This window comes from Genypterus blacodes, unplaced genomic scaffold (genome assembly GCF_046128005.1).
Source record: "Genypterus blacodes isolate CSIRO-AG114 ecotype Tasmania unplaced genomic scaffold, CSIRO-AGI_Gbla_v1 ptg000133l_1, whole genome shotgun sequence".
Taxonomy (NCBI): domain Eukaryota; kingdom Metazoa; phylum Chordata; class Actinopteri; order Ophidiiformes; family Ophidiidae; genus Genypterus; species Genypterus blacodes.
In genome coordinates this window covers 6,766,590-6,792,325 of record NW_027466935.1, presented here as the reverse complement: position 1 = coordinate 6,792,325, position 25,736 = coordinate 6,766,590, and the positions used below count along the sequence as shown (strand labels likewise).

Below are 25,736 nucleotides of genomic sequence, written 5' to 3'. Positions count from 1 at the left end.
ACTGTAATTATTAATACTAAGTAGTTTTTAGTGTGAGATGCTCAAGTTTTAACCAAACGGAAGAATGCTTTTCATGTCAATGTCCATAGGTGGAATACAGCAATTTCTAGTGATTTCTGCACGACATAAATGCAGAAAAGGTCACAGTATTTGTCAGTTATTGTTTTTGAAAGTTGAGGTTGAAGGATTATATAAGATGTGACTATAACTTCACCCTCAGCAAAATAGTTACACTTTTAGTTATACTGTTTTTATGTTTCTAACTTTTTCCTTCAGGCATGAAATGGATAAACAAGTAAAATGATTGAAATTTCAAAGTCTGTAACTCAGTTTACTATGTAACCATATCTTCTCTGAAAAGCCTGAGCTTCCTGAGCTGAAGAGCCTCAGGAAGTGCAGATGTGGGTGGGATAAGGTGACAGACTTCAGAGGCCTACGTATCCACCAAGGTAGAAGGAAGTGTGGAGATGGAGGCCAGCAGCAACATTGCACTGCTATTGCAGGCCAGACAAGTGGAACCCAAAGCCAGGTCGCCAACCACAGTGCTGAAGGATACAGTGCAGCTGAAGGTAGGCAGTTGGCAGATGGAGGGGAGGTAGTAGTGGAGAGTGGCCCCTCTGAAATTGTCAACTTGGAAACCGCACCCAGTAAACCTACAAACCCCAATGACAGACCAAAGTGACCAAAGGCAATGTAGCAGCGTCTCTACAAGGACCTCAGTGCCATTCTGGAGCCTGCAGCTTCCGCTGTGATTCATCAGCTTGGGTTACAAGAGGATGGAGGAAGTGGAAGGCAAAAAATGATGTCAGTGCCGCAATCGGTAGGATGCAGCCTTGGGAAGTTGTCGGCAGAGTTCAGGAGGGTCAAGCAGGAAATGCATGGGGAGAGGCCCCCTCTTCTGGGTCAAAGGCCTCCAAGGAAGAGATTAAAGCCATGGTGGTGGCAGAGGTGAAGAGGGCTGTGCAGGAGGCCAAAGCAGTGTCCTAAGGCCAGCAAGGAAGTTGGACCGTTTGGGAAGAGCAAACGGACAGACAATTGTCAAGGTTTGACCTGTGGGGGATCCCTCAGGCCAGGCTCAGTTTCCTGATTAGAGCAGCATATGACACCCTAGCTTGTCCCTGAATCCACCACCAGTGGTTTGGCAGCGAGGAGTCTTGTGCCCTGTGGAACACTTCCAACGGCAACCTCCAGCAAATCCTGTCAGGATGCAGGACAGCGTCGTCCCAAAGACGCTATAAATGGCAGCACTATCAGGTACTGAGGAAGCTGGCAGAGGTCCGAGAAGCAAACATCCCATCCGACTTGCCAAGCAAAGAGAGATCAACAGCCTAAGGCACCAGCGGAGGTCCGGCAGGAAGAAATGCCCAGCAGGCAGACCATCAGCAAGTACGTCAATAAAATGATACCATTATTTCTGACAGTCAGTGGCAGATGAAGTTGTCAAACTCTTCAACAACGGATAAATAAGAATACTGTACTGCAATATTCAAATATCCAACAAGTAAAAGTTCGGCACCTAATATAGTACTTTCGTAAAAGTAAACGTGATGCACTCAAGTATCAAAATTGCTCATTATGAAAACGATTCCTTTTCTGAGAGTTATGAAAACTGGCGATAACAAAGTAATGAAATAGTGACATTGGGTTACTGAGCTGAACCAATGTTTTTCAGTGTTTTCCAAAAGAAAATCCACATATTGGACCGAGTAACAAATACAGAGCAGTAAAAAAAGAAGGTTCCCTCTCAAATATAGTGATGGAAAACGAGAAAGTTTCAGAAATTTAAATACCCATGTACCAGTATTACTAAACCACACTTTAGTATGGTACATGAGTAAAAGTGCTTAGTTACTTTTCACCTCTGGTAACAACTGTTGGTGTTACCATGTCATGAGTCATCACAGTCTAAATATATAGCCCATATATTGTACACTCAATGTCGGGCTCTGTGCACCCAGCAGTGGATCTATTTTAAATACCCATGAAAGCTAACGTGACATTTACAAGGAATCACAGCATTATTTTGCACAGTGTCGTCTATAAGCGTATCCTCCCAGAAACAATATCTCCATACAGAGATAAATCCAGGAGAATAAAGTCCTTCTGAGCAGCATCTAAGAAATACAGAGAATCTAGGACAATTTCAGGGTTAAAACCCTCCAGCACCAGTCTCCCCTTCTGCTGCTTGAAGGTCTCTGTCACATCAAGAGAAGCCTGAAAGAAACACAGACAAGATGTATACATGGATACTGTACAAATATTCCTATGGAGCCCTAAGGTGAGGAAAAAGGTGCGTTTGCCATACCTGTATTCTGAGAAACCACGGCCAGGCATAGGATGGAAGAGATTTCACTAAGTGATGGTAGAGATTCGGACTACTTAATTGATGATCCTGTTTTAACACAATAGCAGCCATGCCTGCTCGACCTTCGTGTCCTGTTCAAACAGAGAAAAACAAAGTTACCAATGTCCCCACATAACACTCAGTCATTAGACAAGGTGGTTCTTCGCAGACTGGAAGAAGAATGTGAAAGAAAAACTGCTCAGTAATTGTTGAAGCTTTGGTGGATCGTGTTGTTAAGTAACATTTGGACAGACCTGGTACAGTCACCCCGTAGATGTTTACCTCCTGGATAAAATCAAGTTCCCCTACAACCTCTGATACCTCTGTGGTGGAAACGTTCTCTCCTTTCCACCTACAACATACACAAAACATAAGCAGTGAGACAAATAGTTGTTTCCAATGGGCTATGGTGTGCGACATCATTTAAAAAATCTCTCAACTAATGTCTGAAAATCCAAGCATAAATCAAGTAGTTGTACATGTGGGGATAAAGAACATTGACAGAGAAAAATCAGAAGTGCTAAAGCAGGATGAGCGACCTGGAAGCTCAGTGTTTTCAGTAGTGGTCCACTGCCACCTGTGTGGTGGCGACCTGCAGTCTGAAAGGAATCAACTTCATCAATAACTTTGATCTGTTCTGGGGTCACAGGCTCTTCTTCAGAGCAGTTGGCCTCCACCCCTAATCGATCTGGAGCCACATTACTATTGAACACTTTTTGGTGCAACCTGCATCACTCATTTATGGAAAAGGCTGGCAGAATAAAGCAAGATGGTGATTTCAACATAAAAAAGACCAAGCACCACCACCTCTGGGTCAGCCTGCTGATAACCAGCTCCTGAGCCAGTCTCTACACCTGCCTCTCCCTTTCCTCCTTCCCCTCTACTTTGCATCCCCCCTGTTGGGATTTAAAGACAGAATGGAGAAGCTTGTTAACCCTTGCATTAAATTCACTACTCCTACTGAACTCACCCCCCACCCCCCGTGTCTCCCCTTAAGCATATTATCAACCAGCTGAGGTCAGAGATTAAAGAGATGGATATGCTAGTCACATGACTGGATGAGAGTAAGCTGCTTTCCCGCATGGCAAACAGGAAAGAAGATGCCTGGGATCAACAAGGCCCCTGTCCCATGCCCATCACCCCCAACTTTCCACTCCTTTTCCCTACTGGGGCATGGATATTCAAATAACATAATGTCCTAATGGCACCATGTTAGCAGTAGACAAGATACACTCACACTGCAGACTGATCAAATGTGATATCCATTGCCGTCAGTCACAATCAGGGAGTGGAAATCAATGCCTCAAGCCATGTCAACTGCAGGTCTGTCCTGTTTCTAGTCCTGCGTCAGTCCCTGGCACCTTCACCATGCCTGTTTTGACTCGTTGTAGAGTCAATACAAAGAATTCTGTATTGACTTCTGTGTACCTGAAGGTGTCTCCAACGCGGTCACGGAAGTAAAGGAAGTCCCTGTGATCGTGGAGCAGTAGGTCTCCTGTGTTAAAGTAGACGTCACCAGATTTGAATACGTCCCTGATGAGCTTCTTCTCAGACTGGACTTTGTTCCCAGCGTAGCCTAGGAACTGGTTCATAGCCGACACAGGAGCCACCAGGATCCCCGTTTCCCCTACAGACAAGATATTCATTTAGTCTACAGTCAAGACAATACACATCTGCAGATTCAATAACATTCATGTATAACAGTATCTGTTTACCAATTTGAGCTTGTGTGCATCTTCCAGACTCGGATCGGATCGGTTCATATGTTAAGGGATCATATCTGAGAAGCTCAAACCGCATAGAGAGCTGAAAGAGAGAAAACTCATTACAACACTTTTGACACTAGCTCCTGGTTGTTCTTATTCTTGTTGTGTGCTGTCTTGATCTCAGTGTAATCAGCTTGTTCCTTGTGTTATACACCGGTGACATAGATAAATATTTCTCCAGAACATAATGTACTGCAGTGACATAAGTCGTTGCTTTAGTGAGTTTCTAAGCAATTTATAGTGTCTGGAGTCATTTTGGTCCTGACCTTGTTGAAGTAGCTCGCCCTTCCAATCGGTCCGACCTCATCTGTGTAATTGAGGAATCCGACGCTGGCCTCCGTCAGGCCGTACCCCTCTCTGACCGTGATCCCCCCAAAGCGTTTGACAAACTCCCTCCAAACGTCGGACCTGAGACCACTTCCTGCTGCCAGCCGAACACTGTGAGCGCTTTCCTCTGGAACCTGAGGAGAGAAAACAGCAAAACCCTTTTGGTACTGATATTTCAGCTTAAAACCTGTATGGAGAAGCAGAAAAGGATTCAATTCTCTCAGTCTTACCACCGGCTGGTTGACCAGGTATCTACAGAGCTCTCCTACATACTGGACCACAGTGACGTTGTTGCTCAGACAGTCCTTCCAAAACTGAGTGGCAGAAAACTTCTTTTTTAACACACATGTTGCTCCTGTGACCCAAACAAAGACAAAAGAGGAAAGAAGACAGGAGAACAACCAGTTAAACAAATCCACCACGTGTGAAAGGTGCCCTAAAGAGGTCTCATTTAGACCTTGCATAACAATCTGTGTCTAGACATGCACTGGGTGGATGCCACCCAATGAACCAAGGAGGAGTTCCTTGTTCCTTGGAAATACAGTACTATCCCTCCAGGTTGAATTGAGAATTTGTTTTGCAACAGTAGGCACAAAGAAAGAGTGTCAACGGGACTACAAGCTTCAATTCTGTCCTCCTTTATACTCCATAGTGCATTAGGAGAGTTGTCTTTTCTATGCACTGTGATTTCTACAGTCAAGTAGGATTTTCTCTGAGGCCTCTTGGTCTAACTAATGGAATATTTAATGACCTAACTAGAGGGTAAAGGCGAATCTTAAACTTTACATACAATACATGTTCTTACCAAGCTGGATGCATCCTCCAATCCCCAGGAGGGAGGCAGACATGTGATAAAGAGGAAGAGTGATGTAGACGTTGTCGTCACACATGGCTCCACAAACCTGAAGGAAGGCCATACTCATGATGGCTTTCAGATGGCCGACACGTGCTGCCTTGGGAAGACCTGGAGGACAGGATAAGGGTTTAGGGCTATTCTCAATATACATATCTCAAGTACATCTGGTTTGTACAATTTCTAATACAGTGGCCATGCAGTACCTGTAGTGCCAGATGTAAAGATGAAGAGGAAGTTGGACATGATGTTGACCTTAGGAAGGTCACTTAAGCACTCTTCGGGCATCTGCTCCACTTTATCAAGTAAACTGTGTACACCACTAGAGGGCGCTGTGTGGTCCACCACCCACACAGAGATGTCATCCTGCTGCAACTCAGCGTACACTTCCTCCAGCAAATGGACCAAATCTGGACACAAACACACTCATTATCACCATCTGCCTGCTGTTTTTTCAGACTGCACAATAAACATAGTAAACATTGATGTGAACTATATAGAAATGTGTTCACTGTCACCTCAAAAGCATTTTAATGTGAGATTTGACCTGAAATGTCCTTTTTTTTAATAGAAAGTAGGAGACAAAGTTGTGGAGAAATGCTCATGAAATTGAAAGAATCACATTCATTCCGACCTAAGCGCTCACACACACTGCCTGAGATTGGATTTGAATCAGCTCTAAGACCACCGATTCAAAATAATAAGTAAATAAATCAGGTTTGGGTCACTTAAGCGTTGCATGTGCAAGGGGTGGGTCATGATACTTTGCTCCCAACTTATCACTGTATCTATGCAATGTACGTAAACTACCTGACAAACACTGATAATACTTAAAGGTTATGCTATGATGAGTGTGATGAGCAGAGATAAGAACAACGAGAAAGGTGGACTGAGGAAGGGAAGAAAAAGGTGTTGGGATTTTAGTTAATCACATCAAAACAGGCGTCATTGAATGCTCATCAATAATCCACATGAACCATCACTTAAGTAACCAGCTGTCTTATGGTGATGTCATAACTGACTTCACACCTCACACACAGCTGTCCTCCTTTTTTTGTGGTTCTTTAGTCAAATGTACGGAAGAAGCGCACAGGGGGGCCGAGCTTACTAACATTAAGAAAAGAGGCAACGCCTTGTAAAACTGATTTTGTTCTTTGGGTACTATTTGTCCTTACATGCATGAATACATCTGAAGGCACCTGGATGTTATTATGGGATGGAAAGCCTTATAAAAAAGTACTTGTTTTGCGATAAGATGTCATTGGAAAACCTGTTGAAAAAATGTGAATGTAAACTTGATTTAGTTGGTAATTCAGAGTATCTTAAGGGGGCATTTGTTTGTTTGTATACAGGTCCATTCTATAGATATAGAGCTCCAACTGCTAGAACATACCAGGACATAATTAAAAGAATCTTCCTGAACATCATTACATGATGCAGAAGTAGTTTGCCGTATCCTTTTGTCAACATAGCGGCCATTAGTTTCTGGTAAATGCACCGCTTTATCAGTTTGAGGCCCCTAAACTCTAGGCCCGACCCCGGGAAACAACGGGACGTGTGTTGTGCGTGCGTGTGTGTGTGTATAACGTGCAGCTCCTGTGTGTAGGTGAGGAGGTCTTGAGCTGCTCCACTCCGCCCCAGAGCTCCACAATCAGGGGAAAGCTCAGGATCTCTCCTAAATCTGACTAAAACAACAACAACAATAACAGTACCTGCGCCAACAACCAGCGTCCGGGATCCACAGCTGTGAATGCAGTGCAGCAGAGATCTGGCTTTGATGTTGACGTTGAGAAAAGCTACTTCACAACCAAGTTTGCAAAGTCCGAACCACACGCATATGAAGTCCGGCTCGTTGCTCATCAACAGCGCGACAACGTGCGGCTGTTCGAAAGCGCCGTCGAGCCTGAACGCGTTTGCAAAGCGGTTACTTCTCACGTCCACATCTCGGTACGTGAAGGTCTCACGCTCGTATATGATGAAGGGTTTACTCGGCTGCGTCCTCGCCTGTTGCAGAAAGCAGTCGAGGTATGTGATGATCCCTCGATGCATGCGAGCCTGTAGCGCCTTTCTGTACTTCCTCAGCTTCAAGTAATAAATCAAATCGTCCCAAAAGAAGGGAAACGTCATCCTCTGGTAGAGAAGAAGCGCGAGTAGTCCTGCTGAAATGCAGGTGAGCAGCCATGTGATCATCTTCACCACAATACACCGCGTTTCACTTTGCTCTTTGCTCTACAAAGAAAAGTTGAAATGGAAGCCTTTGGAGACCCGCAGGCAGGCAGGCAGCACAGCACGGCCGCTTATGATGCAACGCCATAGCAGAGCCCCGGCATCCAATCAGCCACAAGCTGGGAAACAAGCAGGAAAACAAGCAGGAAAAGAGTCGAGCCAGTCTTCACTGTGCTCACATGTCAGCATCCTCAGATCAGGAATACTAAACACTTTACACACAAAGGAAATGTCTCCATCACACACCAACCAACTGTTACCTGCAGGAAATGGGGAGTAGAGGAAAGACAATTAGGACAAGAGAGGCTCAAGTGTGATGCTTTATTCCTGTTCCTGACTTATGTGTACTATAAGAACCATACATGGAAATACCTTAAGTAACTTTCACTTTGTGTGGCTGTTTTCTTTTCAAGTTTTGGACTTTTTCCACTGCATCAGCACTTGTTAGTGTTGTTGTATTACTCGTGCAATGACAATAAAGGCATTCTAATCTATTTTATTCTGTACAGTAAATCACCTATAGTCTGATCAATCAGTATTTTATGCATTTGCAAATACAGAGCGAATAAGGGCAGCTCTGTGACATTTTGGGGGATGAACCACACCAGCCACATCCTTTCTGCTGCTTATTATGAATGTGCTCACATCACTCATACACATTATATTCTTTGATAGAGTAGTAGAGTTCTGCTTAGCCTTTACCCTCAAACCAGCCATCAAGTGATTTATTTACTAAGAAAATCTGGGTCAAATCAGATGCAAACAGGACAATATGAAATTTGTCTTGCATGCCCCTCTTACACACACACACATGCTTTACAGGGGGTTCAGCACTTATGATCTCTGATTTGAATGAATACAATTAAATTGATATTATCTGTTTAAAATCTGAAAACAATGTGGCTATATTGTCAAATACATCACTGTTAAATACTCAATGGATTAAGAAATTCATAAGTTGGTCTATCAAAGCAAAATCCCTTCCAATCGTAAAACCAAACCTATGCTCTTTGGTATGTGTGTGTGTTTTAGTTAGTTGGGACCAGAGGAAACGTGTCATCTATTGTGTATTGTAATGCCCTATAATGCCTCTGTGAGGGAGACCTTCAGTGGTAAAGAAAGGAGGAGCTGCAGCTGTATTCCCACTGAGGGAAGTGAAGTGAATGTGTAACCTTGACCTTTCTGCCTGTGTGATGAAAAAAACTCTCTGGAGACTTGTTTGAAAACAACAGGAGACAAACGTGACTTTGAAGGAAAGTTCCTTGACCTTCTTACTTTCTACTTCTGCCTGAGTTTGATGGCTTAATTGTGTTCCAACTGTAGTCACACACGAGGGCGTTACTGCTGTGAGAACTGGTCTTTCCCTGCAAGTACTTCACAGTAGGAAGAATTGAGTATAATACACCCAGCATGGGGAATTAAAAAAGCTTTGTTCAGCCACAGGACCTGATTGTAATCACTTCAAAAGCCTATGTGGATGATTGCATTTTGATAATGTGGTCTGCATATAATCTGTGTTCAATGTGCATTTACATCTTACAATAGTGTGTGTTTTCAGTCCCTGTGTGAGACTAATGAAGGTTTATCTTATCTTATCTTATAATTTATCTGAACTGATTGTATTTTAAGGTGAAGTGAAAATGAGAACATAGAAGGATTGGAGTTAATAGATGGAAGTTGTGCCTGGATGTTAAAAGTGTCTTGTAAAATGTAAAATGACATTTAGATTAGGAAGGATGTCTGATAACAATGTCTAATAACAATCCAATGATAACAGTTTCATAAGAGACATTGCAGGGTAAACTATAAATCCAGAATATCGACATCCTGCTGTTTCTGCTCTCAACAGCTGTGTCATCCAGCTGTAGTTCCTCAGTTGACCTGATGGTGGGGGTATAATACTTAGAAACACGGCTGTTGATCATTTTGCAGCACATTCATGTTCACAATGAGAAGTTTTAGCGCCATATGGATTTGTCTGTCTGCAGTTACAAGCTCAGTGGTTTTCACACGGATGAGCTTTATAATTCAGTGATGGGAACAAATTACTTTTTTTAAAGTCAAAAATCTTGTAACTGAAATCAAAGTCAAGCCCTGTGTCTTAAACTTTGATTTTAGAGTTTAAACAAGCCATACTAATGTTAGGTGCAGCATGATGCGGAGCTGTATTTGTCCACTTTCTTTATAAAGTAACGAGCAACAGGACACAATGACCAACTGTGTATTGACACTAAAAACCTGCAGATACTACATCACCCACAAAAATTCGTTCAACCACACAAGTGGTTGAACGAGTTGAGCTTTGAGCAGGCAGTAACAAAACTAAGCTGAGCTGGTTATTCCTGAATGACGCCTCTCCCCCATGTTACAGAGGGACTGTGGATGATGACTCACCCACAGCCTTTTCAGCACTTGACAGCTCAATCACTCGGGCACACTCATTAGGCCGATAGTGACAATGCTTGATCCAGTTAATCATTATTTCATCGCTCCATTTCTTCTTCTTCTTCTTCTCTTGTTCTTTGTTGCTCTTTCTGCACGTTCTGGCTAACATGGCAAACTGATTCAGTATCCATGGAACCAAGGTGCTATTCAGCGAACTGGCCCACATTTCCATTGTTGAAAAGACATTGTTTTGGTCTGGTTCACTTGTGCAAGAGTTCATTTCCTGCAGTCAATTTTTGTATCACCAACACACAGAGTCCACTTGGAGGAGGTAGACTCAGGCATCTTCCAAACAGATAGTTAACATGAAGCCAACTCCACCTTTGGTTGTCTACAGCAAATCAAAATGATGGACACGTTGAAGATCAGCTTGTAGATGCAGGTTTCGACGTGTGTGCGTGTGTGTGTGTACTGACTTGACCCAGCTGATTGAATTTCGTGGGAAGATCTGAACTTGCCAAATGATTTCAGTGTGACAGTCATGTGACACTGGCCTCAGGACAGCCAATCCATGAGTCGCTCTGTTCTGTTTGCCATTTGACTTGACTTGACTTGACTTGATTTGATTTGACTTTGACTCTGACTTGTGACCTTATTTGGTATTGATTCCTGCCCCAAAACAAAATACCAAATAATATAGAATTATAAAAACATCAACATTATTGTCATATTTATGTGTATTTTCATCAAGGATAAAGTTATATATCTGAATCCGTATCCAATGTACATTTTCTGTGTAAGACATGTTATTTAGTAGTAGTATTGATGACTGAGGCTCCACCTGAGCAGGTTTTGCACATTTAAGGTGGGATTCAAGGCTTTCCGGACTGACCTGAAGAGCCTCTCCTCTGCTCTTCCATGATGTGAGCCAGTTTGGGGGGTTAAAAGTCAGTTTAATTCCTCTTTGCAGAAGAACAATATTGATTGATTGGTGATTGACTCCACTAACTGTTCTTAACTAATGTTCTGCTCCTAAGAAATATGTCCCTTCATCATATTTCAATTCCGGAACCTGTCTCACCATAAAGGTAATAGCCTTCAAAGGAGCCACCCTATCCTTCCCTCTGACAGAGACATTATGTAGTTGACAGTGTCACAAGTATGTCGCATGTTAGAAATTGTTTAACTGTGCAGTGGTTACTTCTCTAAAGTCCACAGATTTTAAACATTTCATGACTTCAAACAGTTTCTTCAAACGACAGAGCTCTTCCAACCATCTTTTCCACTCCTGAGCAACTGGCCAAGCTATGATGTCATCCCAGCCAAGTGCTTTCCCGCACAGAACCTTTAAGTTTCTCTTTGTAAATAACATCACAAGATTTAAGGTTCCTAGAGGATCATAGATGGAACTAACTACAGAGTGAACTCTTTGTCTGGTGAGAGTCACCATTTTTGATAGAGGGTAGTCGATCACGGTCCATGTCTAATTCCTTCCTGTCCTTGGCTTTGTGGTTTTCAGGTATCACAGTGACAACAAGGCATCTAATACAAATCCACTTGGGAAGTGAGAATCCCCCTTTGGCACAGATGGACACAAGGTCATGATAACAAGACATTAAAAGTTCATCCGAAATTGATTTTATGATGTGAACAAGTGAGTGGATTATGTGAATGCTGAACAAGTACTTTTAAGAATTTCAATTCTGAGAAATCAACCAAAGCGACAGAGGAAAATTGTAATATGGGGGTTATCTTGGCTCTCGAGGGCAAAATCCCACAGCCAAAAGCATGATCAACCGACCATTTACCAAGCTGCTCATTTCCTAAATCATATATGCAGTCTCACTCCGGGCTGCAACACAACTATGATGACATTTTTATCGTGTTGCCGCAAGAACCTCAGTGATAATTGTGTGTTAGAGAATAAAATTGCAATTCCACTGCATACTTGACCTATTACGTAACACAACTCCTGACTCAAATACTCAAAAACTTAATTAAGGAGAGCAAAGCGGTGGACGAGGCAAGGCGATGTTTCAATGTTGTGGGCGGATTTTATTCCATGAACATGTCACACAGATTGACCCGACACCTGCTAGTTGTGACTGAAATCTGATCACTAAATTCAGATAGCAGGTTCATGTGTCATTCATCACAGGGGATTACTGTAAAGAAACACTCCCCAAACTCCATAAAAGGGAAGTTTGAAGGTTATGTGCAAAATATTTGACTTGACATTAAATGGTTTCAGTGAATGGACAGATGAATGCTACACACAGATTCCTCAGAAATTGAATCTTTTCTGTCTGAAGTTCATTTGAGATTTTTGAAAGCCAGAAAAAAACAAAGCGGCAATGGTTTGAACACACCTGCGCACGAAGTGTAGTTGGTCCAGAAAAATGCTCATGTACTCGTTTTCAGAAAAGAAGAAGAAGAAAAGGTTTGACAACAAACTAGAAGCAAAAAGGCTCTGCCAGGATAGAACCAAGGCAAGCAATCTCCCGCTGTTGACAGAGGACACAGAGGCGGTGGTAGGAGTGCCTGGCATGGCAGCGGACAATGCTGAATGAGTGGAATATAGTCCAACACACACAGAGCCAGAATTGTTTGTAGCAATCTGAACCATCCCAGAAATATAGGCTGTAAATCCAAGTCTTACACCTTCCATTAACACGCTTTCTTTATTATCTGGATAATTAATAATGATGAATTGCTGTCAAGTACCAGAATATGTCATTCTAACATTTGTTGTACACGTTTTCTCAGTTCAATCATTCAATCAATCCTCATTCAACAGCTTCAAACTCACTTTCTACTCAATGGATGTTCCCAGACCATCCAACTCACCCACAACACAACTCACCTTGACTTTATTTCCATGGTTGCCTGAAATGTTGCCTCAAATTAGCTAAATACCGGAAGTCTAAATTTTCCCTTCAAAATAAGGTGCTCTGTGCCACTTTTGCGAATCGGGTACCAAAGTAAAAAAAATACATATTTGACGAAACAGATACTTCAGATATACAGTTCTGAAATATAATACAATATACAAATACATATACATATAGCGTAGTCATATGAAAACAGTGTTCGCCCTGAAAAAATGAAAAGGTACAACTGTGCATTTATGTCCAGTTAAGTAAGAAGAATGAAGCCTAAAACCAAAACAAGATAAGAACAAAAGAAACAGCAGCACAAATGAACTAATACAAATAAGGGACCTGTACTCACCGCTCCGTGTGGGAACTCACCAACCAACACCCCACAACTGCACAATAATTAGATATTTCACACTCTTGTTATTGTTTTCAATGTAGTTAGCACTGTTACTCAATAATGGCCAACATCCTTCACTGGGCATCAGGTGAAAATGTTCTGTAGTAACTTCTGGATGCCTTCTTCCGTCAGTTTGCAGCTTGTGCAATGTCAGCCCCGTAACATCAAAGGTCAAAGGTCGAACGTCTTACAATGTTTTGATTTTGGTAAATCAAAAGGTATGTTTAGCTTTTGTTGCGGTGTGCTAAACAGCAACTTTAAAATATGTGTTTATTGTACATGGACTGTGCAAATTAACAAAAATTCTAAATCACCACACATATGCCAAATTTGGGCAAAAATATATATGTAAAATATATTTATGTACATTTCCGTAAGTTGAAGATGAGATCCGCATCCTGGCACTTACAACAAGTCACCAGTTGAGTCAAAAATGTATGTGGTTTTAAGACTTTTTGCTTTTATTTTGAGAGGAGCTACCGTATTTCCGGTGTTTGTGTCTCTCACCCGATTCTAGATGCTGTCAGTCACTCAGATAGTAAGAAGCGTCTGTCAGTGACCGCCTGTGTGTGACTCTCTCTCTCTCTCTCTCTCTCTCTCTCTCTCTCTCTCTCTCTCTCTCTCTCTCTCAGTCTTCCCCCTGTTTGTCCCCCTCTCTCTCCCTCCCTCCCTCCCTCTCTCTCTTCTTCAGTCTTCCCCCTGTCTCTCTCCGTGTATGCGGCGTGCGCTCTCTCCGGGTCACGGCCATGTCTCTGTCTCTGTCCCTGGGCTCGCTGTCCGCGGTGGTCGCGGGTCTTTTCAGCGCCCATGTTCTAATTAAACTCTGCTTTCCGTACTTCGGGAGAGACCTGGTCTTCCTGCTGAGGATCCTGCTGTACGGGTTCAGGCTGGAGATGTTTAAGCTGACGGGCGCCGTGGTCACGGTACTGGACCGGTTCATCCAGCAGGCGCATCGTCACCCGGCAAAGCCCTTTATCATCTACGAAGGACGAACTTACACCTACGGAGACATCGAGGAGCGCAGCAATAAAGTTGCCAATGTGTTCCGGCAACGAGGCAACTTAAAGAAAGGAGACTGCGTGGCTTTGCTTATGAGCAACGAGCCCGACTTTGTGTGCGTGTGGTTCGGCTTGGCTAAGATCGGCTGCTCCGTCGCTTTCCTCAACACCAACATCAAGTCCCGGTCCCTCCTGCACTGCTTCACCTGCTGCGGGGCCAAAACGCTGATTGTTGGCTCAGGTAACTCAACCGGCAACTCAATTAGGAATCACTAATTGAGGCGATTCACTGCAAAGAACATATCCTCATTTTAGAGATTGAAGGTTTTCATTTTAATCAACATTGAATCCAATCAGAAATTATACCAAAATGTATGACAAATGTTCAAACTAAAACAATAAACTCGACACAACCCATTAACTATACACTACACATATGCTTTATGTGTGTATGTGTGCAAAGATAAACCTGTGCTTCTTCACCCTGTGGCTGACTGATATGATACAAAATGATGCAGACACAAATACGTTATGATCATCAGCTAGTGCAAAAGTGAAATCCTGGTTTATGAATCTTCAGAACATGATAATGGCCTTATGAAAGTGTCTTCGCAATAACTTAATTATACGTAACGTGAATTTACCTTTATTTTACCACACGCTGTACATCATCTCCTAGCTTACTTGGGTGAGCAGCTTAACAATTTGCTCCACATCAACCATATTCAAATGGGACTCATATTAAGAACAAATTAAAAGGATTCTCTGTGGTGGAGCCATGTGTACAGGACTATTGCTTGGCAACAACTAGAAATACACCATATTGTCAGGAATGTTGATGTTTTTTTACAACTGGAGTGCAGCAGGAGAGGAGTGGCTTGGGTGGGGAGCAATAATAATATTGTGATTATTAATTAACTCTGTCAGATGTCAGCAGGGACAATGGACAAACGTGAGTGAGTTCCAATTGGCCACAAAGTTTAGTCCTATATATATATGTATATAGGATTTCCTATCCTGACTGAACTACTTTCTCACTAGCTTATACTATATGTTATACTATATATGATTTTATTGTTTCTAAGAGCAGACAAGCTGTATGACGTTTTCATGATAACCATCTGCATTCCTATTAGTAATTGTTTGTTCAAATGTCTTTGGTCAGTTGAGTTATAAGGGAGGATTCTAAGTTGCTTATCAAGATGACCTGATTCTTGTTTCATCCACTGATTGTCTTCCTCTGTAGATCTGGTGGGCTGTCTGGATGACATCTTAAGCAGCTTACTTGGGGATAGTATTGAGGTTTGGGCCCTGAGGAACCACAGTGACAACAAAGACATCCACACCTTGTTGGATAAGGTTGAAGCTGCCTCATTCCTGCCTGTACCAGATACCTTACGAGCCACGTCCTCCCTCAAAGCTCCCACACTCTACATCTTTACCTCTGGGACCACTGGTGAGTCTGGTAGCTAGTCTGTCCATTGATACAATAGCTGTATTTACTGCTTGGTTATGTTGGTCTTCAACCAGGATTAACAATTGAACTCACATGACAACACTCATTATTGGTCAACAAATCAAACTGCAAAACAAGAAGAACTTTACTCCATCCCAGGAAACTCAATAGCACTAAGATGGAATGTGATTCTTTCTTAGTTGAAGTCATCTGTATTTATTGACAATTTCTTGATCATTTGGAAGAGATGTACAGTTCTGAGGACACTGGTACAAATATTGAACAAAACAAAAGAGCAGTTTATGTTTATGGACCCTCAAGGTTGTGAAAGACGACGTAAGCTTTGTCTTGCTGGAATACTGATACACTGTTGTTTAGACTAAAAGGATACAGTGTAACCTGGGATGCACATGCTACTATTCCAATTTCTAATTCAGTGTAGGAACAAAGTCCCTATCCAGTGAACCAACATGTATCCTAAACATCACCCCACCCCACCAAGGGACTGTACTACATAGAAAGCTTAACAGACCTCAACTTTGTTTGCATTAACTGGCTTGACAACTCCTAAACCCAGCAATAAGGCTAAATCCATATCATGAGTCTATAGGAACAGGATGGAACGGTCAGGAGCGGTATATGTCGTGTTTCAAACGAATCACAAAGGTGTGTATCAAACGGAGAGAACCGGCTTCTGTTGTTGATCCCATCAACTCCTACATTGGTGATCTCGACTTGATGGTGACCCCAGTTCTCGTCCGAGCTCTGAAGCGCAGTTGCGGAAACCCCTTGGTGGTGAAGTTCCATCCGCACCACCGCATACCGCCCGCAGGCTAACGGGTTCTGCAAGAGGTTCCGGGCCAGCCTCAAGGATAGCAGCTGGGTCGAAAAGCTTCCCAATGGGCCAACCGCTGCGGATCCCCGGGGATTTTGTTGCAAGCACTTCAGACCATTGGTCAACAACACAACAGCGGGTCAAAGTTCATGTTGTTCTACTTATTAGACATCTCTCTGAACTTCCATTGATTATCTCTGTCAGAGTGTCTTATCTTTATACATGTATATGACTGGCAGTATAATCAGCAGCTTTCCTCATGAGACACTGTTGTTAGCTTGACTCCATTTTCAGCTGCAGCGTTTTGTTTGTTGTTGAGCCCACGCCTGAGGTGACAAATGAAACCAGTTTCCTGTCTTTATCTCATTCACAACACATTCCTTTCCTCTTTCTTGCCCTTCAACAAATTGCATATGCAGAGTTTGACAAATGAGACATAGGATCCTAAGGTCAGAATAGGATGCACTTGTTGGTGTGTGTGTGTGTGTGTGTGTGTGTGTGTGTGTGTGTGTGTGTGTGTGTGTGTGTGTGTGTGTGTGTGTGTGTGTGTGTGTGTGTGTGTGTGTGTGTGTGTGTGTGTGTGTGTGTGTGCGTGCGTGCGTGCGTGCGCGCGCGCGCGTGTGCGCGCATGGGGGGGTAGTAGGGGCGTTGTGATGGTAACAGGGTAAACGGAGCAGCTGTCCCTATAGGTTATGTCCGTCCCTGGTGAATCACACTCTCTCTCTCTCTCTCTCTCTCTCTCTCTCTTTGTGTTTGTCTTAATCCACGGAAATGAGTTCTTACTGGGAGTGTACAGGAGACAACCAGTTATTTTCACAATTGAAAATTGTCGTCAACATGAAGAGGGTCTGTGACAGCGCTCTCAACAGTTAAAGCCCACTTTCATTATCTAATGAAACAAATTTCAATATTATAGTTTCATTGGAAGTTTCCCTTTACAATCCTGCTTCAACATGAAATGCTCTTTGAAATGTCAAAAAGTGATCCTAATCCAAAGTTATCCCCCATTTGTGGGTGTTAAGCCAAGTCCAAGTCATCCTTCACAATTTTTCATACATAAACAGATGAATAGATGTTATTTGTTCTTGTATAAATGAGCATGAAATTACCATGAGATCAGACTCTCAGAAAACACTGACATCTTGTCTCCACTAGACTCGATTTCGTCTGAACTTTAATCTTTCATCGGTCAAGAGAACACAAACACTTTTCAGAATCTCTATCACATGAATCTGTTCAGTACTATGGCCTTCTTTGACAGAGTTTTCAATTTGCTCTTAACTGAACTGCGAGGTGAGATGCAGAGAGAGAGAGAGAGAGAGAGCATCTGCTAGGTTAGTGTCAAAGGCATCTGGTGGTTCTGAAAGGAGGAGGACTGACATGAATGAAGCATCTTTAAGAGTTTGAGTATCATCTCCAGTCAACACGCCACCTTACATACCAGCCCACCAGCACATTTACACCTGGCAGTAACGTGATCTCTATCCGTGTGCTTGCCATGCAAAATTTCAGCAATTTCCTTAATCAATCATTTGTGTTTCCCCAGGACTACCTAAGGCTGCAGTCATTACCCACCTACAGACCTTAAAGGCAGCAGGAGGTTTTTGGGCGCTGGGTGGGAATGAAGATGACGTGCTTTACATCTGCTTGCCGCTCTACCACAGTGCAGCGTCTTTGCTGGGCATTGGAGGAACCATACATCTGGGTACGTCTCACATTGTCCCTGCATCACTGGGCTCATGTGTCACTGTAACAGTCGCTAACAGTGTCGACCTCGACCAGGTGTTCCACACGCTTCTGGAGTGTACCCAGGGCGTCCATTGTAAGGGACAATGTATTCTAATACAACATTAGTGGGTGTGTGCGCTGTATGTGTTAAGCTGATAACAATTTCCAAGCAATCTCAAATGCGACCAATGACAATGTGGTGACACAGTAAAAGGGTGTGAACGGCAGAGGAATGTTATGATGTGCAATTTTAGCTTTTTAAGTTATATTCTGGCGATTTTGTAAAATTTCAACATTGTTTATTGGTTATCTGGAGCATTCTAGAGCTGATTGGCGTTCATTTACCTGTAGGCCTTTGATGGAACACTTAAGGAACCCTTTGGTAAACTTGTTTTCCTGTAACATTTGACCCGGAAAGGTTTGTATTTTTCATGGATTGTTGTCTTATAGTTTCCTCCGGGTGCCTTAACTTATCCATCACTTCTGCATAACTGCTATAGAAGTAAAAGCGCAGGATTCCATAAGGGCCCAATCAAAGGCCTACAGACCTAGGAAGCGAAGATCAAATATCTCCAGACTGCCAGACTCTAAACAAGTCAGTGACCGAGTAAATGACTTCAAAATAATAGAATTGAGTATAAAGCGGCATTTGATTCTGCTGACTGTTTCCAAATGATGCTAAAGTTGACAGGTGAATGACTTCCCCCTTAGGACCGACACACTCTGAGGAGGGCATTGCACTGATAGCTTTTAGTGAACTTGTACAGATAAGATACACACTCGATAAAACCCTCATACTTTGAACTTCGGTCTGTTTACGTCATGTTTTTGCAAAGCCCTGCATGCTCTGTTTGATGTATGCTAAATGGGGAGGGGGTGGCTTTTTTCCCATATTCCACTTTTCAAGAATTCCAAGTAAATATCATGTTTAGCTGACTTTTAAAAGCTTTTTCTTGCTTAGAAATTGGAAAGAAAATGAAGAATAGTTGTCTTTTCATATTCTTCAGGTGATGAAGATGCTGCTACCTTGGCTACAGGCTTGTGTGAGCGAGCCATGCCAGTGTCGTAACTTTGGTTTTGGCTACGTCAGTGTTGTTTATTTGTGTAGCTTTGGGGTTTGTTTGAAGCAAAATAGTAAAAAAACAGTTTTTCGACCTTGAAACATTTAAAAGGAAGCATTTGCATAGTGAACTCTGTTTGCTAGACTAACTCCCAACAAGTGGTACATTTATAGAGAGGGTACCGCAGTTTGTTTGTAATCAAATGTGGCAGAGGTCATGTCTTGTGAAAATGCTCCATATGATGAACGTACATTATGCTTCGTCACAGTTTTAGCCAAGTTCTTGATGTATTTCTCTGTCTCATGGTAGGTGCCACCTGTATCCTGAAAAAGAAGTTCTCAGCCTCTCAGTTCTGGGATGACTGTAGAAAACACGACGTTACCATCTTTCAGTATATTGGTGAACTCTGCAGGTATCTCTGCAACCGGCCTCAGGTAAGGTTTCCTGTTGTTGAAATATGTATTGATATACCAGGATCTTTGTAGCACCAAACCTCTGCTTACTTTATGTGATACTGCTGTTGTATTAGTGATGATACCAGTGAATGAAAACAAGAATCTCTCTTATCTCTCTCTATACCTGTCTCCATGCATTTCCCTATGTTAGTTTTGTCAATTTTAGATTATTCTTTGTGAGGAACTTAACCGAAGAAATGGAAAATGCAGCACTCTAATAATTAAATCCCTAATTCTTATCAGAACAAATGAACTACAGGTCTGGAAACAACTTTTTGTTTGACCACCACTTTGTTTTAACTGCTGGGAAAAGCCCCACAAGGTTCCAACTGTAATCTACATTTACCTCGTCACTTACAGGGAGAACAGAAGGCAACTTACATCATCACCTAATGAATTATAGTTTCATCAAAAGTGCAGCAAAGTGAAAAAGCATCATTACCCAGACAAAGTCCTTACAGACAACAGCCTGTTCTTCAGTCAGCTACTTCACATCTCTCACATAACATTGTGCACGTCTCTGTTGAATTTTCATGGCGGAAAGACAACAAGGCTGTTGTTTGGGTGTTGATGGCCTCCTGTGGTAGACACATGGACTCATAGGCACTCACAGAGCTCGTCCCTTATTCAGGCTGGACTCAAAGCTCTCTTTGTCTACATGCTGTTATTTCATGTGGGTGAAAAGCTGCCATGGCACAATGCTCATCACTGATTTGGCAGCGATTCACAAACTGAAGATTTCTTGTACATGTACAGCACATAAGCACATTACTGCCTCATACAAGCATGAGCGCCAATTACTGTATGAGTGCGATATACACAGAGAGTGAACACACACACACACACACACACACACACACATTCTCTCAGGGTTTGCTCTGTATCTGGATTTAACCTGTATTAACTAGAGACGAAACATGAGCTTTAACATGAGTAATATGAGCTACAATGAGTTTCCTCTGCATGCTGTCAAACCTGCTGTTACTCTGCTGGTGTCCAACACATCGCTCCTTTTTCCTTTCTTTCAGGTGGAAGAGGAAAAGGTTCACAAGGTGCGGATGGCGGTTGGGAACGGCCTGCGTCAGGATGTCGGGCGGCAGTTTCTGAATCGTTTCGGAAACATTCGCATGTGTGAGATCTATGGCTCAACAGAGGGAAACCTGTGTTTCATAAACCACATTGGCAAGATTGGAGTCGTGGGCCGCTCTAACTTCTTCTACAAGGTGTGTGTATCTGGAAGGCATCACACTTGTTCAGCAGGGGTTGTACAAATATGTCCATGACCTCAAACTAAAGTAACTAAGGGCCTTATATATCTACATAAGAACTGACGACGTGATACTTCAATTCAAAATACGACCATAGAGAGATTTGCCTTGTGGAACTCCTTCAAAAGGTCTCTTTGGTGCTTCAACAAATTGGATGTGTTTGTCCCTTTGGCCTAGCTTTTGCAGACCAGGTTGTTGTGGTGTCAATGATGTCTTTCTGACGAACCCTTGCAGTGCTAAGGACAAGGCTGACTGTTGTCCATATGGACACTCCTAAGACCCTCAGAACACTTGATTATTGTTGACAGTGGTACAGAGTTAAGTCAGTAATACTAGACTTTGTATTGGAGTACTGCTACTTCTGACACCTACTACTACTCCTACTACTCCTACTACTACTCTCAGTACTATACTACTACTACTACTACTACTCCTACTACTACTCTCAGTACTTTACCACCACTACTACTACCACTACTACTACCACTACTACTACTCCTACTACTACTCTCAGTACTATACTACTACTACTACTACTACTACTACTGTTATTACTGTTACTATTGTACTACTACTACTACTACTATTTCTACTACCACTACTGTTTTCTACTATACTACTACTATTGTTACTACTACTACTACTACTAATAATAATAATAATAATAATAATAATAATAATAATAATAATAATAATAATAATGATGACGATACCCATAATAAGTGATGATGAGAAGTAATATGTGACTGAAATTAGAAATGTAGTGTAATATGGTTTAAGGTGTTTGTAATTACATCAGGCCAAATAATGAACACTAGTGATCAGCTGGCGGGGGAGGATGATTGCTCCTTTGGCTTTAGCAGGTATTAACCACACTAATGCTTCTCTTAGGAGTTATAAAAGAGTATTTAGTGGTAATCTCTGACCTGAGCTATTCTTAGTGCTGCTTTTCTGCCCCTCCTGTTGTCCCACAAACACTTACTTAAATGAGTTACATGATTGTAATGTGTTTTCGGGGCTCATTTGTTTGTAGTTTAAGTTAGGATAAATGCTCAGCGCAAATGCAGAGTCCGTTTAGAAACCTAAGAATGGACTATGGCAAAATGCAGATTATGGGTTTTATTGTTCAATATAGCCAAAATCTTGCTTTAATGAAAAGACTCAAACATTTTATTGACTACAACTGAGAAATGTGAAAAAGAATTGGCAAGAAGAGTGAAAGTGTGTTTAGGGTAAATTAAAGGTTTGACTGTTCATTTTTAATTGCTGTGCCTCTGTGATAATAAGACGCTTTCCCTTCCTTTTTCTTAACTTTTGTTCAGCTCATCTTCAAATATAATCTGGTAAAATACGACGTGACAAAGGATGAAATTGTGAAAGACAAGAATGGATTTTGTCAGCGAGTGGGAAAAGGTGAATACTCTATACAAGTCCCACATTTCTACTTTCTTTCCTCCATCTTCCCCTGTTGAACATTTGTAATGACGTCACGCTTCCTTCCTCTCTCGTCTTTCTTTCTCAGGTCAGTCGGGGCTCTTACTTTCCAAGGTGTGCACCACGAGCCCTTTCTTTGGCTACGCTGGAAGCAAGCAGCTGACTGAAAAGAGGCTGATGAGGAATGTGTTTGCGAAGGGAGACGCCTACTTTAACACAGGCGACCTCATGGCTGAAGACCAGGACGGCTTCATCTCTTTTACAGACAGACTGGGAGACACCTTCAGGTACAGATGTCCATTCCAAAAGCAGTTACCTAATTGTCCATACCAATATTTTTTATCATCTCAAACGACCTTCAGGCTGTTTTGATGCGCGAAAGAGCAAGTTACCTAGGATACCTGCTGATTTCCGAGAGAGAGAGATAGAACCTGGCCGGCTCTCTGGAGTTTGTGAGCAAATGTTTGCTTTGAAGCCCATCTCAGTTCAGAACTTTGCTTTGCTGTGTTGATGAACAGAAAAATACACAGAACTACAAACATTTCTCAAGTTTGTATTGATTTTGCTCAAGTAATTGGCTCGCTGTGTTCTTTCTCCACTGAGACGGGTCAGAGAGCAGCACACAGAGTACTGTGGGGGGGAGTGCATCTTTGCTTAACCCAAACAGAGCTGTTCTCATTGTATAAATTTGACTGCTGATAAACCATAAATTATAAATTTGGACAAAATCTGAATAGTAGTGTGGTACAATGTTCTCTCTGCCAGTCTCAGTTCAATCACTCATTACAACAGCCAAACACATTACTTCATTTGTCAAAGCCACTAATTAGGTTACTGTTTAAGTCATAATAATAAGTTATGGCTCTGCCTGTCTCTTATTCTGGAACAGTATCTTTAATCACACACACAGGCCGACAAGCCAAATGCAGCGCACACCGATTGGTGTATGTCACTACTACGTGTACTCTACAGGGCTCGACGTCAGATGACATCACTCTCACTCACAGCACATAGGGGCACAGAGTCCAACTGAAAGCACAGTTCACTGATATTCTGCACGTCCCTGAAAGTGACATTGACAACTGATTTCAGGTGGAAAGGTGAAAACGTTGCAACGACAGAGGTCACAGAAACACTTGGGCTGGTGGATTTTATTGAAGAAATCAACGTATACGGAGTGGAGATTCCAGGTACTTTTATATTTATCTGTTTGTATCTGCTGGTTTGCTTAGCTCTGTAACTTTCCAAACTGATCTTGATCCTGATCTTGATCCACACTGCCATCATTTGTTTCCTGCTGGGTCAGAATCTGCTCACACCCATAGAGACTGAAGAAACAAACACGTTTCTATTCTTCTAGCCTGAATACAGAAGTAATGAAAATCAGTGGTTTAGTAGTAAACGTCTCTGTGTCCGCAGGTCATGAGGGCAGAGCCGGCATGTGTGCTGTTGTGGTTCGGCAGGGCCACGTGTTCGATGGAGGGAAACTATTTGAACACGCTGAGAGGGATCTACCTTCGTACGCTCGGCCGCTCTTCATACGGATTCAGGTCAGGAGCAGAATGATTAAATTACAGCTGCATTTTGTTTGAAGGCTCTATGCCGCAAAGATGTCACACTGTAGCATTGCTGACCCCTGGTGGAGAAGTGTGGGATTTTACAGAGGACCGGTCCGCCTCATAGCAATCATTCTTTTCATTGTTATTCACATTATTTTGGTGTTGAGTAACAGGAACACATAACGCATTTTATTCTGCATCTTCACTGGAATTCTTACACTATGTCAAAGTACAAGTGAGTAACAATCCCTCGCTCCTCCAGCTCACATCAGTGTCGTGAAACCTTTTTGTTTTGCAGGAGGTGATAGAACTGACGAGCACCTTTAAACAGCAGAAGTTCCAGCTGGTGCAGAGCGGCTTTAATCCTGCAACAATCTGCGAGCCGCTCTATGTGTTGGACTACGCACAGAGGTGCTACATACCTCTGACGGACAGCATCTACCAGAGCATTCTGACCGGAGAACGCAAGCTATGAGCTTTCATAAAGACACGCGGAGAAGCTGCTTCTTCTTACTGTTTCCTATTTGATGGAGAAACCAACAATCATACAAAACGTTTACATGTATAATTTTTATGAAAAGCCATTTTCTATTATTATGATTGATGAATGAGAGGGTCATGATGATCTTAACTTCTTAACTACTATTAAGGGATACTCAGGTACTGTCTTAAAGAACTAAACATATCTGCCATTTCCTTTATACTGTATTGTCAGCTGTATGTGGAGGTGAATATAAGGAAGAAGCTCTGAAAATCATTTTATGAATCTGTTCATAGTTTTGTGAAACAGAATAACCTCAAATGATCTTGACTGGAGGTGCTTTCACACTAAAGGTTTGCACTGAAATAGTAATTACTGTACTTGGAAGGATCCGGAGTTGGAACTATGACAATTCGTTGCCGCGTTCTCAGAGCATTTGAAGTGTAATGAAGATGAAGGAAATTCCAGCATGTGGCATCTACACTGCTACAGATATGTCACTATGTCAACACAAATAACAACCTCCCTCTATAGACAATTCTTGACCGTGAGTGACCCTGCTGTTGTTTACCATATTCAACAAAAAAGACATTACATAGTGTGTACCACTGAGTGTGGAAGTGTGCTGGTCGTCAGCCCAGAATGGAATCCATTGTGTTGTATCTGTCACAGCTGCTTTGAACAATGCTGTCATTGTTTTATTGATGTCTTTCTCTGCACTGATGAAGTAATTTGCAGTCCTGTAGACAATATTTTGTTTAATTTCGTACCAAAAAACATGATAAATCTGAGTATTGCTGCAAAGTAGCAATTTTCCACCTCTGGAGGTTTGTATTCGTCCAATCAGTGATGTTTGGTTTGTGAGCTGCAGGAAGCAGTTCCTGAACCATCAAAGATACTGGATCTGGATCTGGATCTGGAGGAGCAAATCAAATATGGCTCAGGAACTAAACCTGCAGAGCATTCCAGAAATTGTTCCTGTGGTTCTTGAAGTGCCTCATGAGAGATTATGGATCCGGTGGCTCAGAAGTGGCCAGATGTGGCGCCATGTCTGGTATTTGATGCAGTGAAGGTTTCATTTTGTTTACTGAAGGATTTGAATGTGTGCTGCTGAATGAAGTCATGGATTTTTTCAGCTTTTCCTCATCGTAGATGAAGATATGAACTGTCAGCCCAAACCATCCAAGTGTCCAATGGGCTCGGCTCACACATTTCTCTTTTCAGTAAACAACTCATCTGCAACCTGTAATGTGAGCAAGGATATTAAAGAACAACAACAAATCA

At 42.3% G+C, this 25,736-nt stretch overlaps 2 protein-coding genes across 2 annotated transcripts; one reads left to right on the top strand and one right to left on the bottom strand.

The window, feature by feature from the left end:
• Positions 1 to 178: 178 nt before the first annotated feature.
• Positions 179 to 7,588, bottom strand: LOC143011345 (long-chain fatty acid transport protein 6). The gene is made up of 10 exons (XM_076164188.1): positions 7,003 to 7,588; positions 5,497 to 5,700; positions 5,243 to 5,401; positions 4,668 to 4,792; positions 4,377 to 4,571; positions 4,060 to 4,150; positions 3,773 to 3,971; positions 2,599 to 2,696; positions 2,306 to 2,436; positions 179 to 2,214 (listed from the first exon to the last, which is right to left on the bottom strand). Exons 1-10 carry the CDS (start codon positions 7,478 to 7,480, stop codon positions 2,038 to 2,040), a joined length of 1,857 nt encoding a protein of 618 aa, XP_076020303.1. The 5' UTR covers positions 7,481 to 7,588; the 3' UTR covers positions 179 to 2,037.
• A 6,142-nt stretch (positions 7,589 to 13,730) lies between these two features.
• On the top strand, positions 13,731 to 25,736 carry slc27a6 (solute carrier family 27 member 6). Its single transcript, XM_076163594.1, has 10 exons — positions 13,731 to 14,416; positions 15,422 to 15,631; positions 18,013 to 18,171; positions 19,565 to 19,689; positions 20,739 to 20,933; positions 22,301 to 22,391; positions 22,501 to 22,699; positions 23,505 to 23,602; positions 23,832 to 23,962; positions 24,270 to 25,736. The coding sequence occupies exons 1-10, from the start codon at positions 13,924 to 13,926 to the stop codon at positions 24,444 to 24,446; spliced, it is 1,878 nt and encodes a 625-aa protein (XP_076019709.1). The 5' UTR covers positions 13,731 to 13,923; the 3' UTR covers positions 24,447 to 25,736.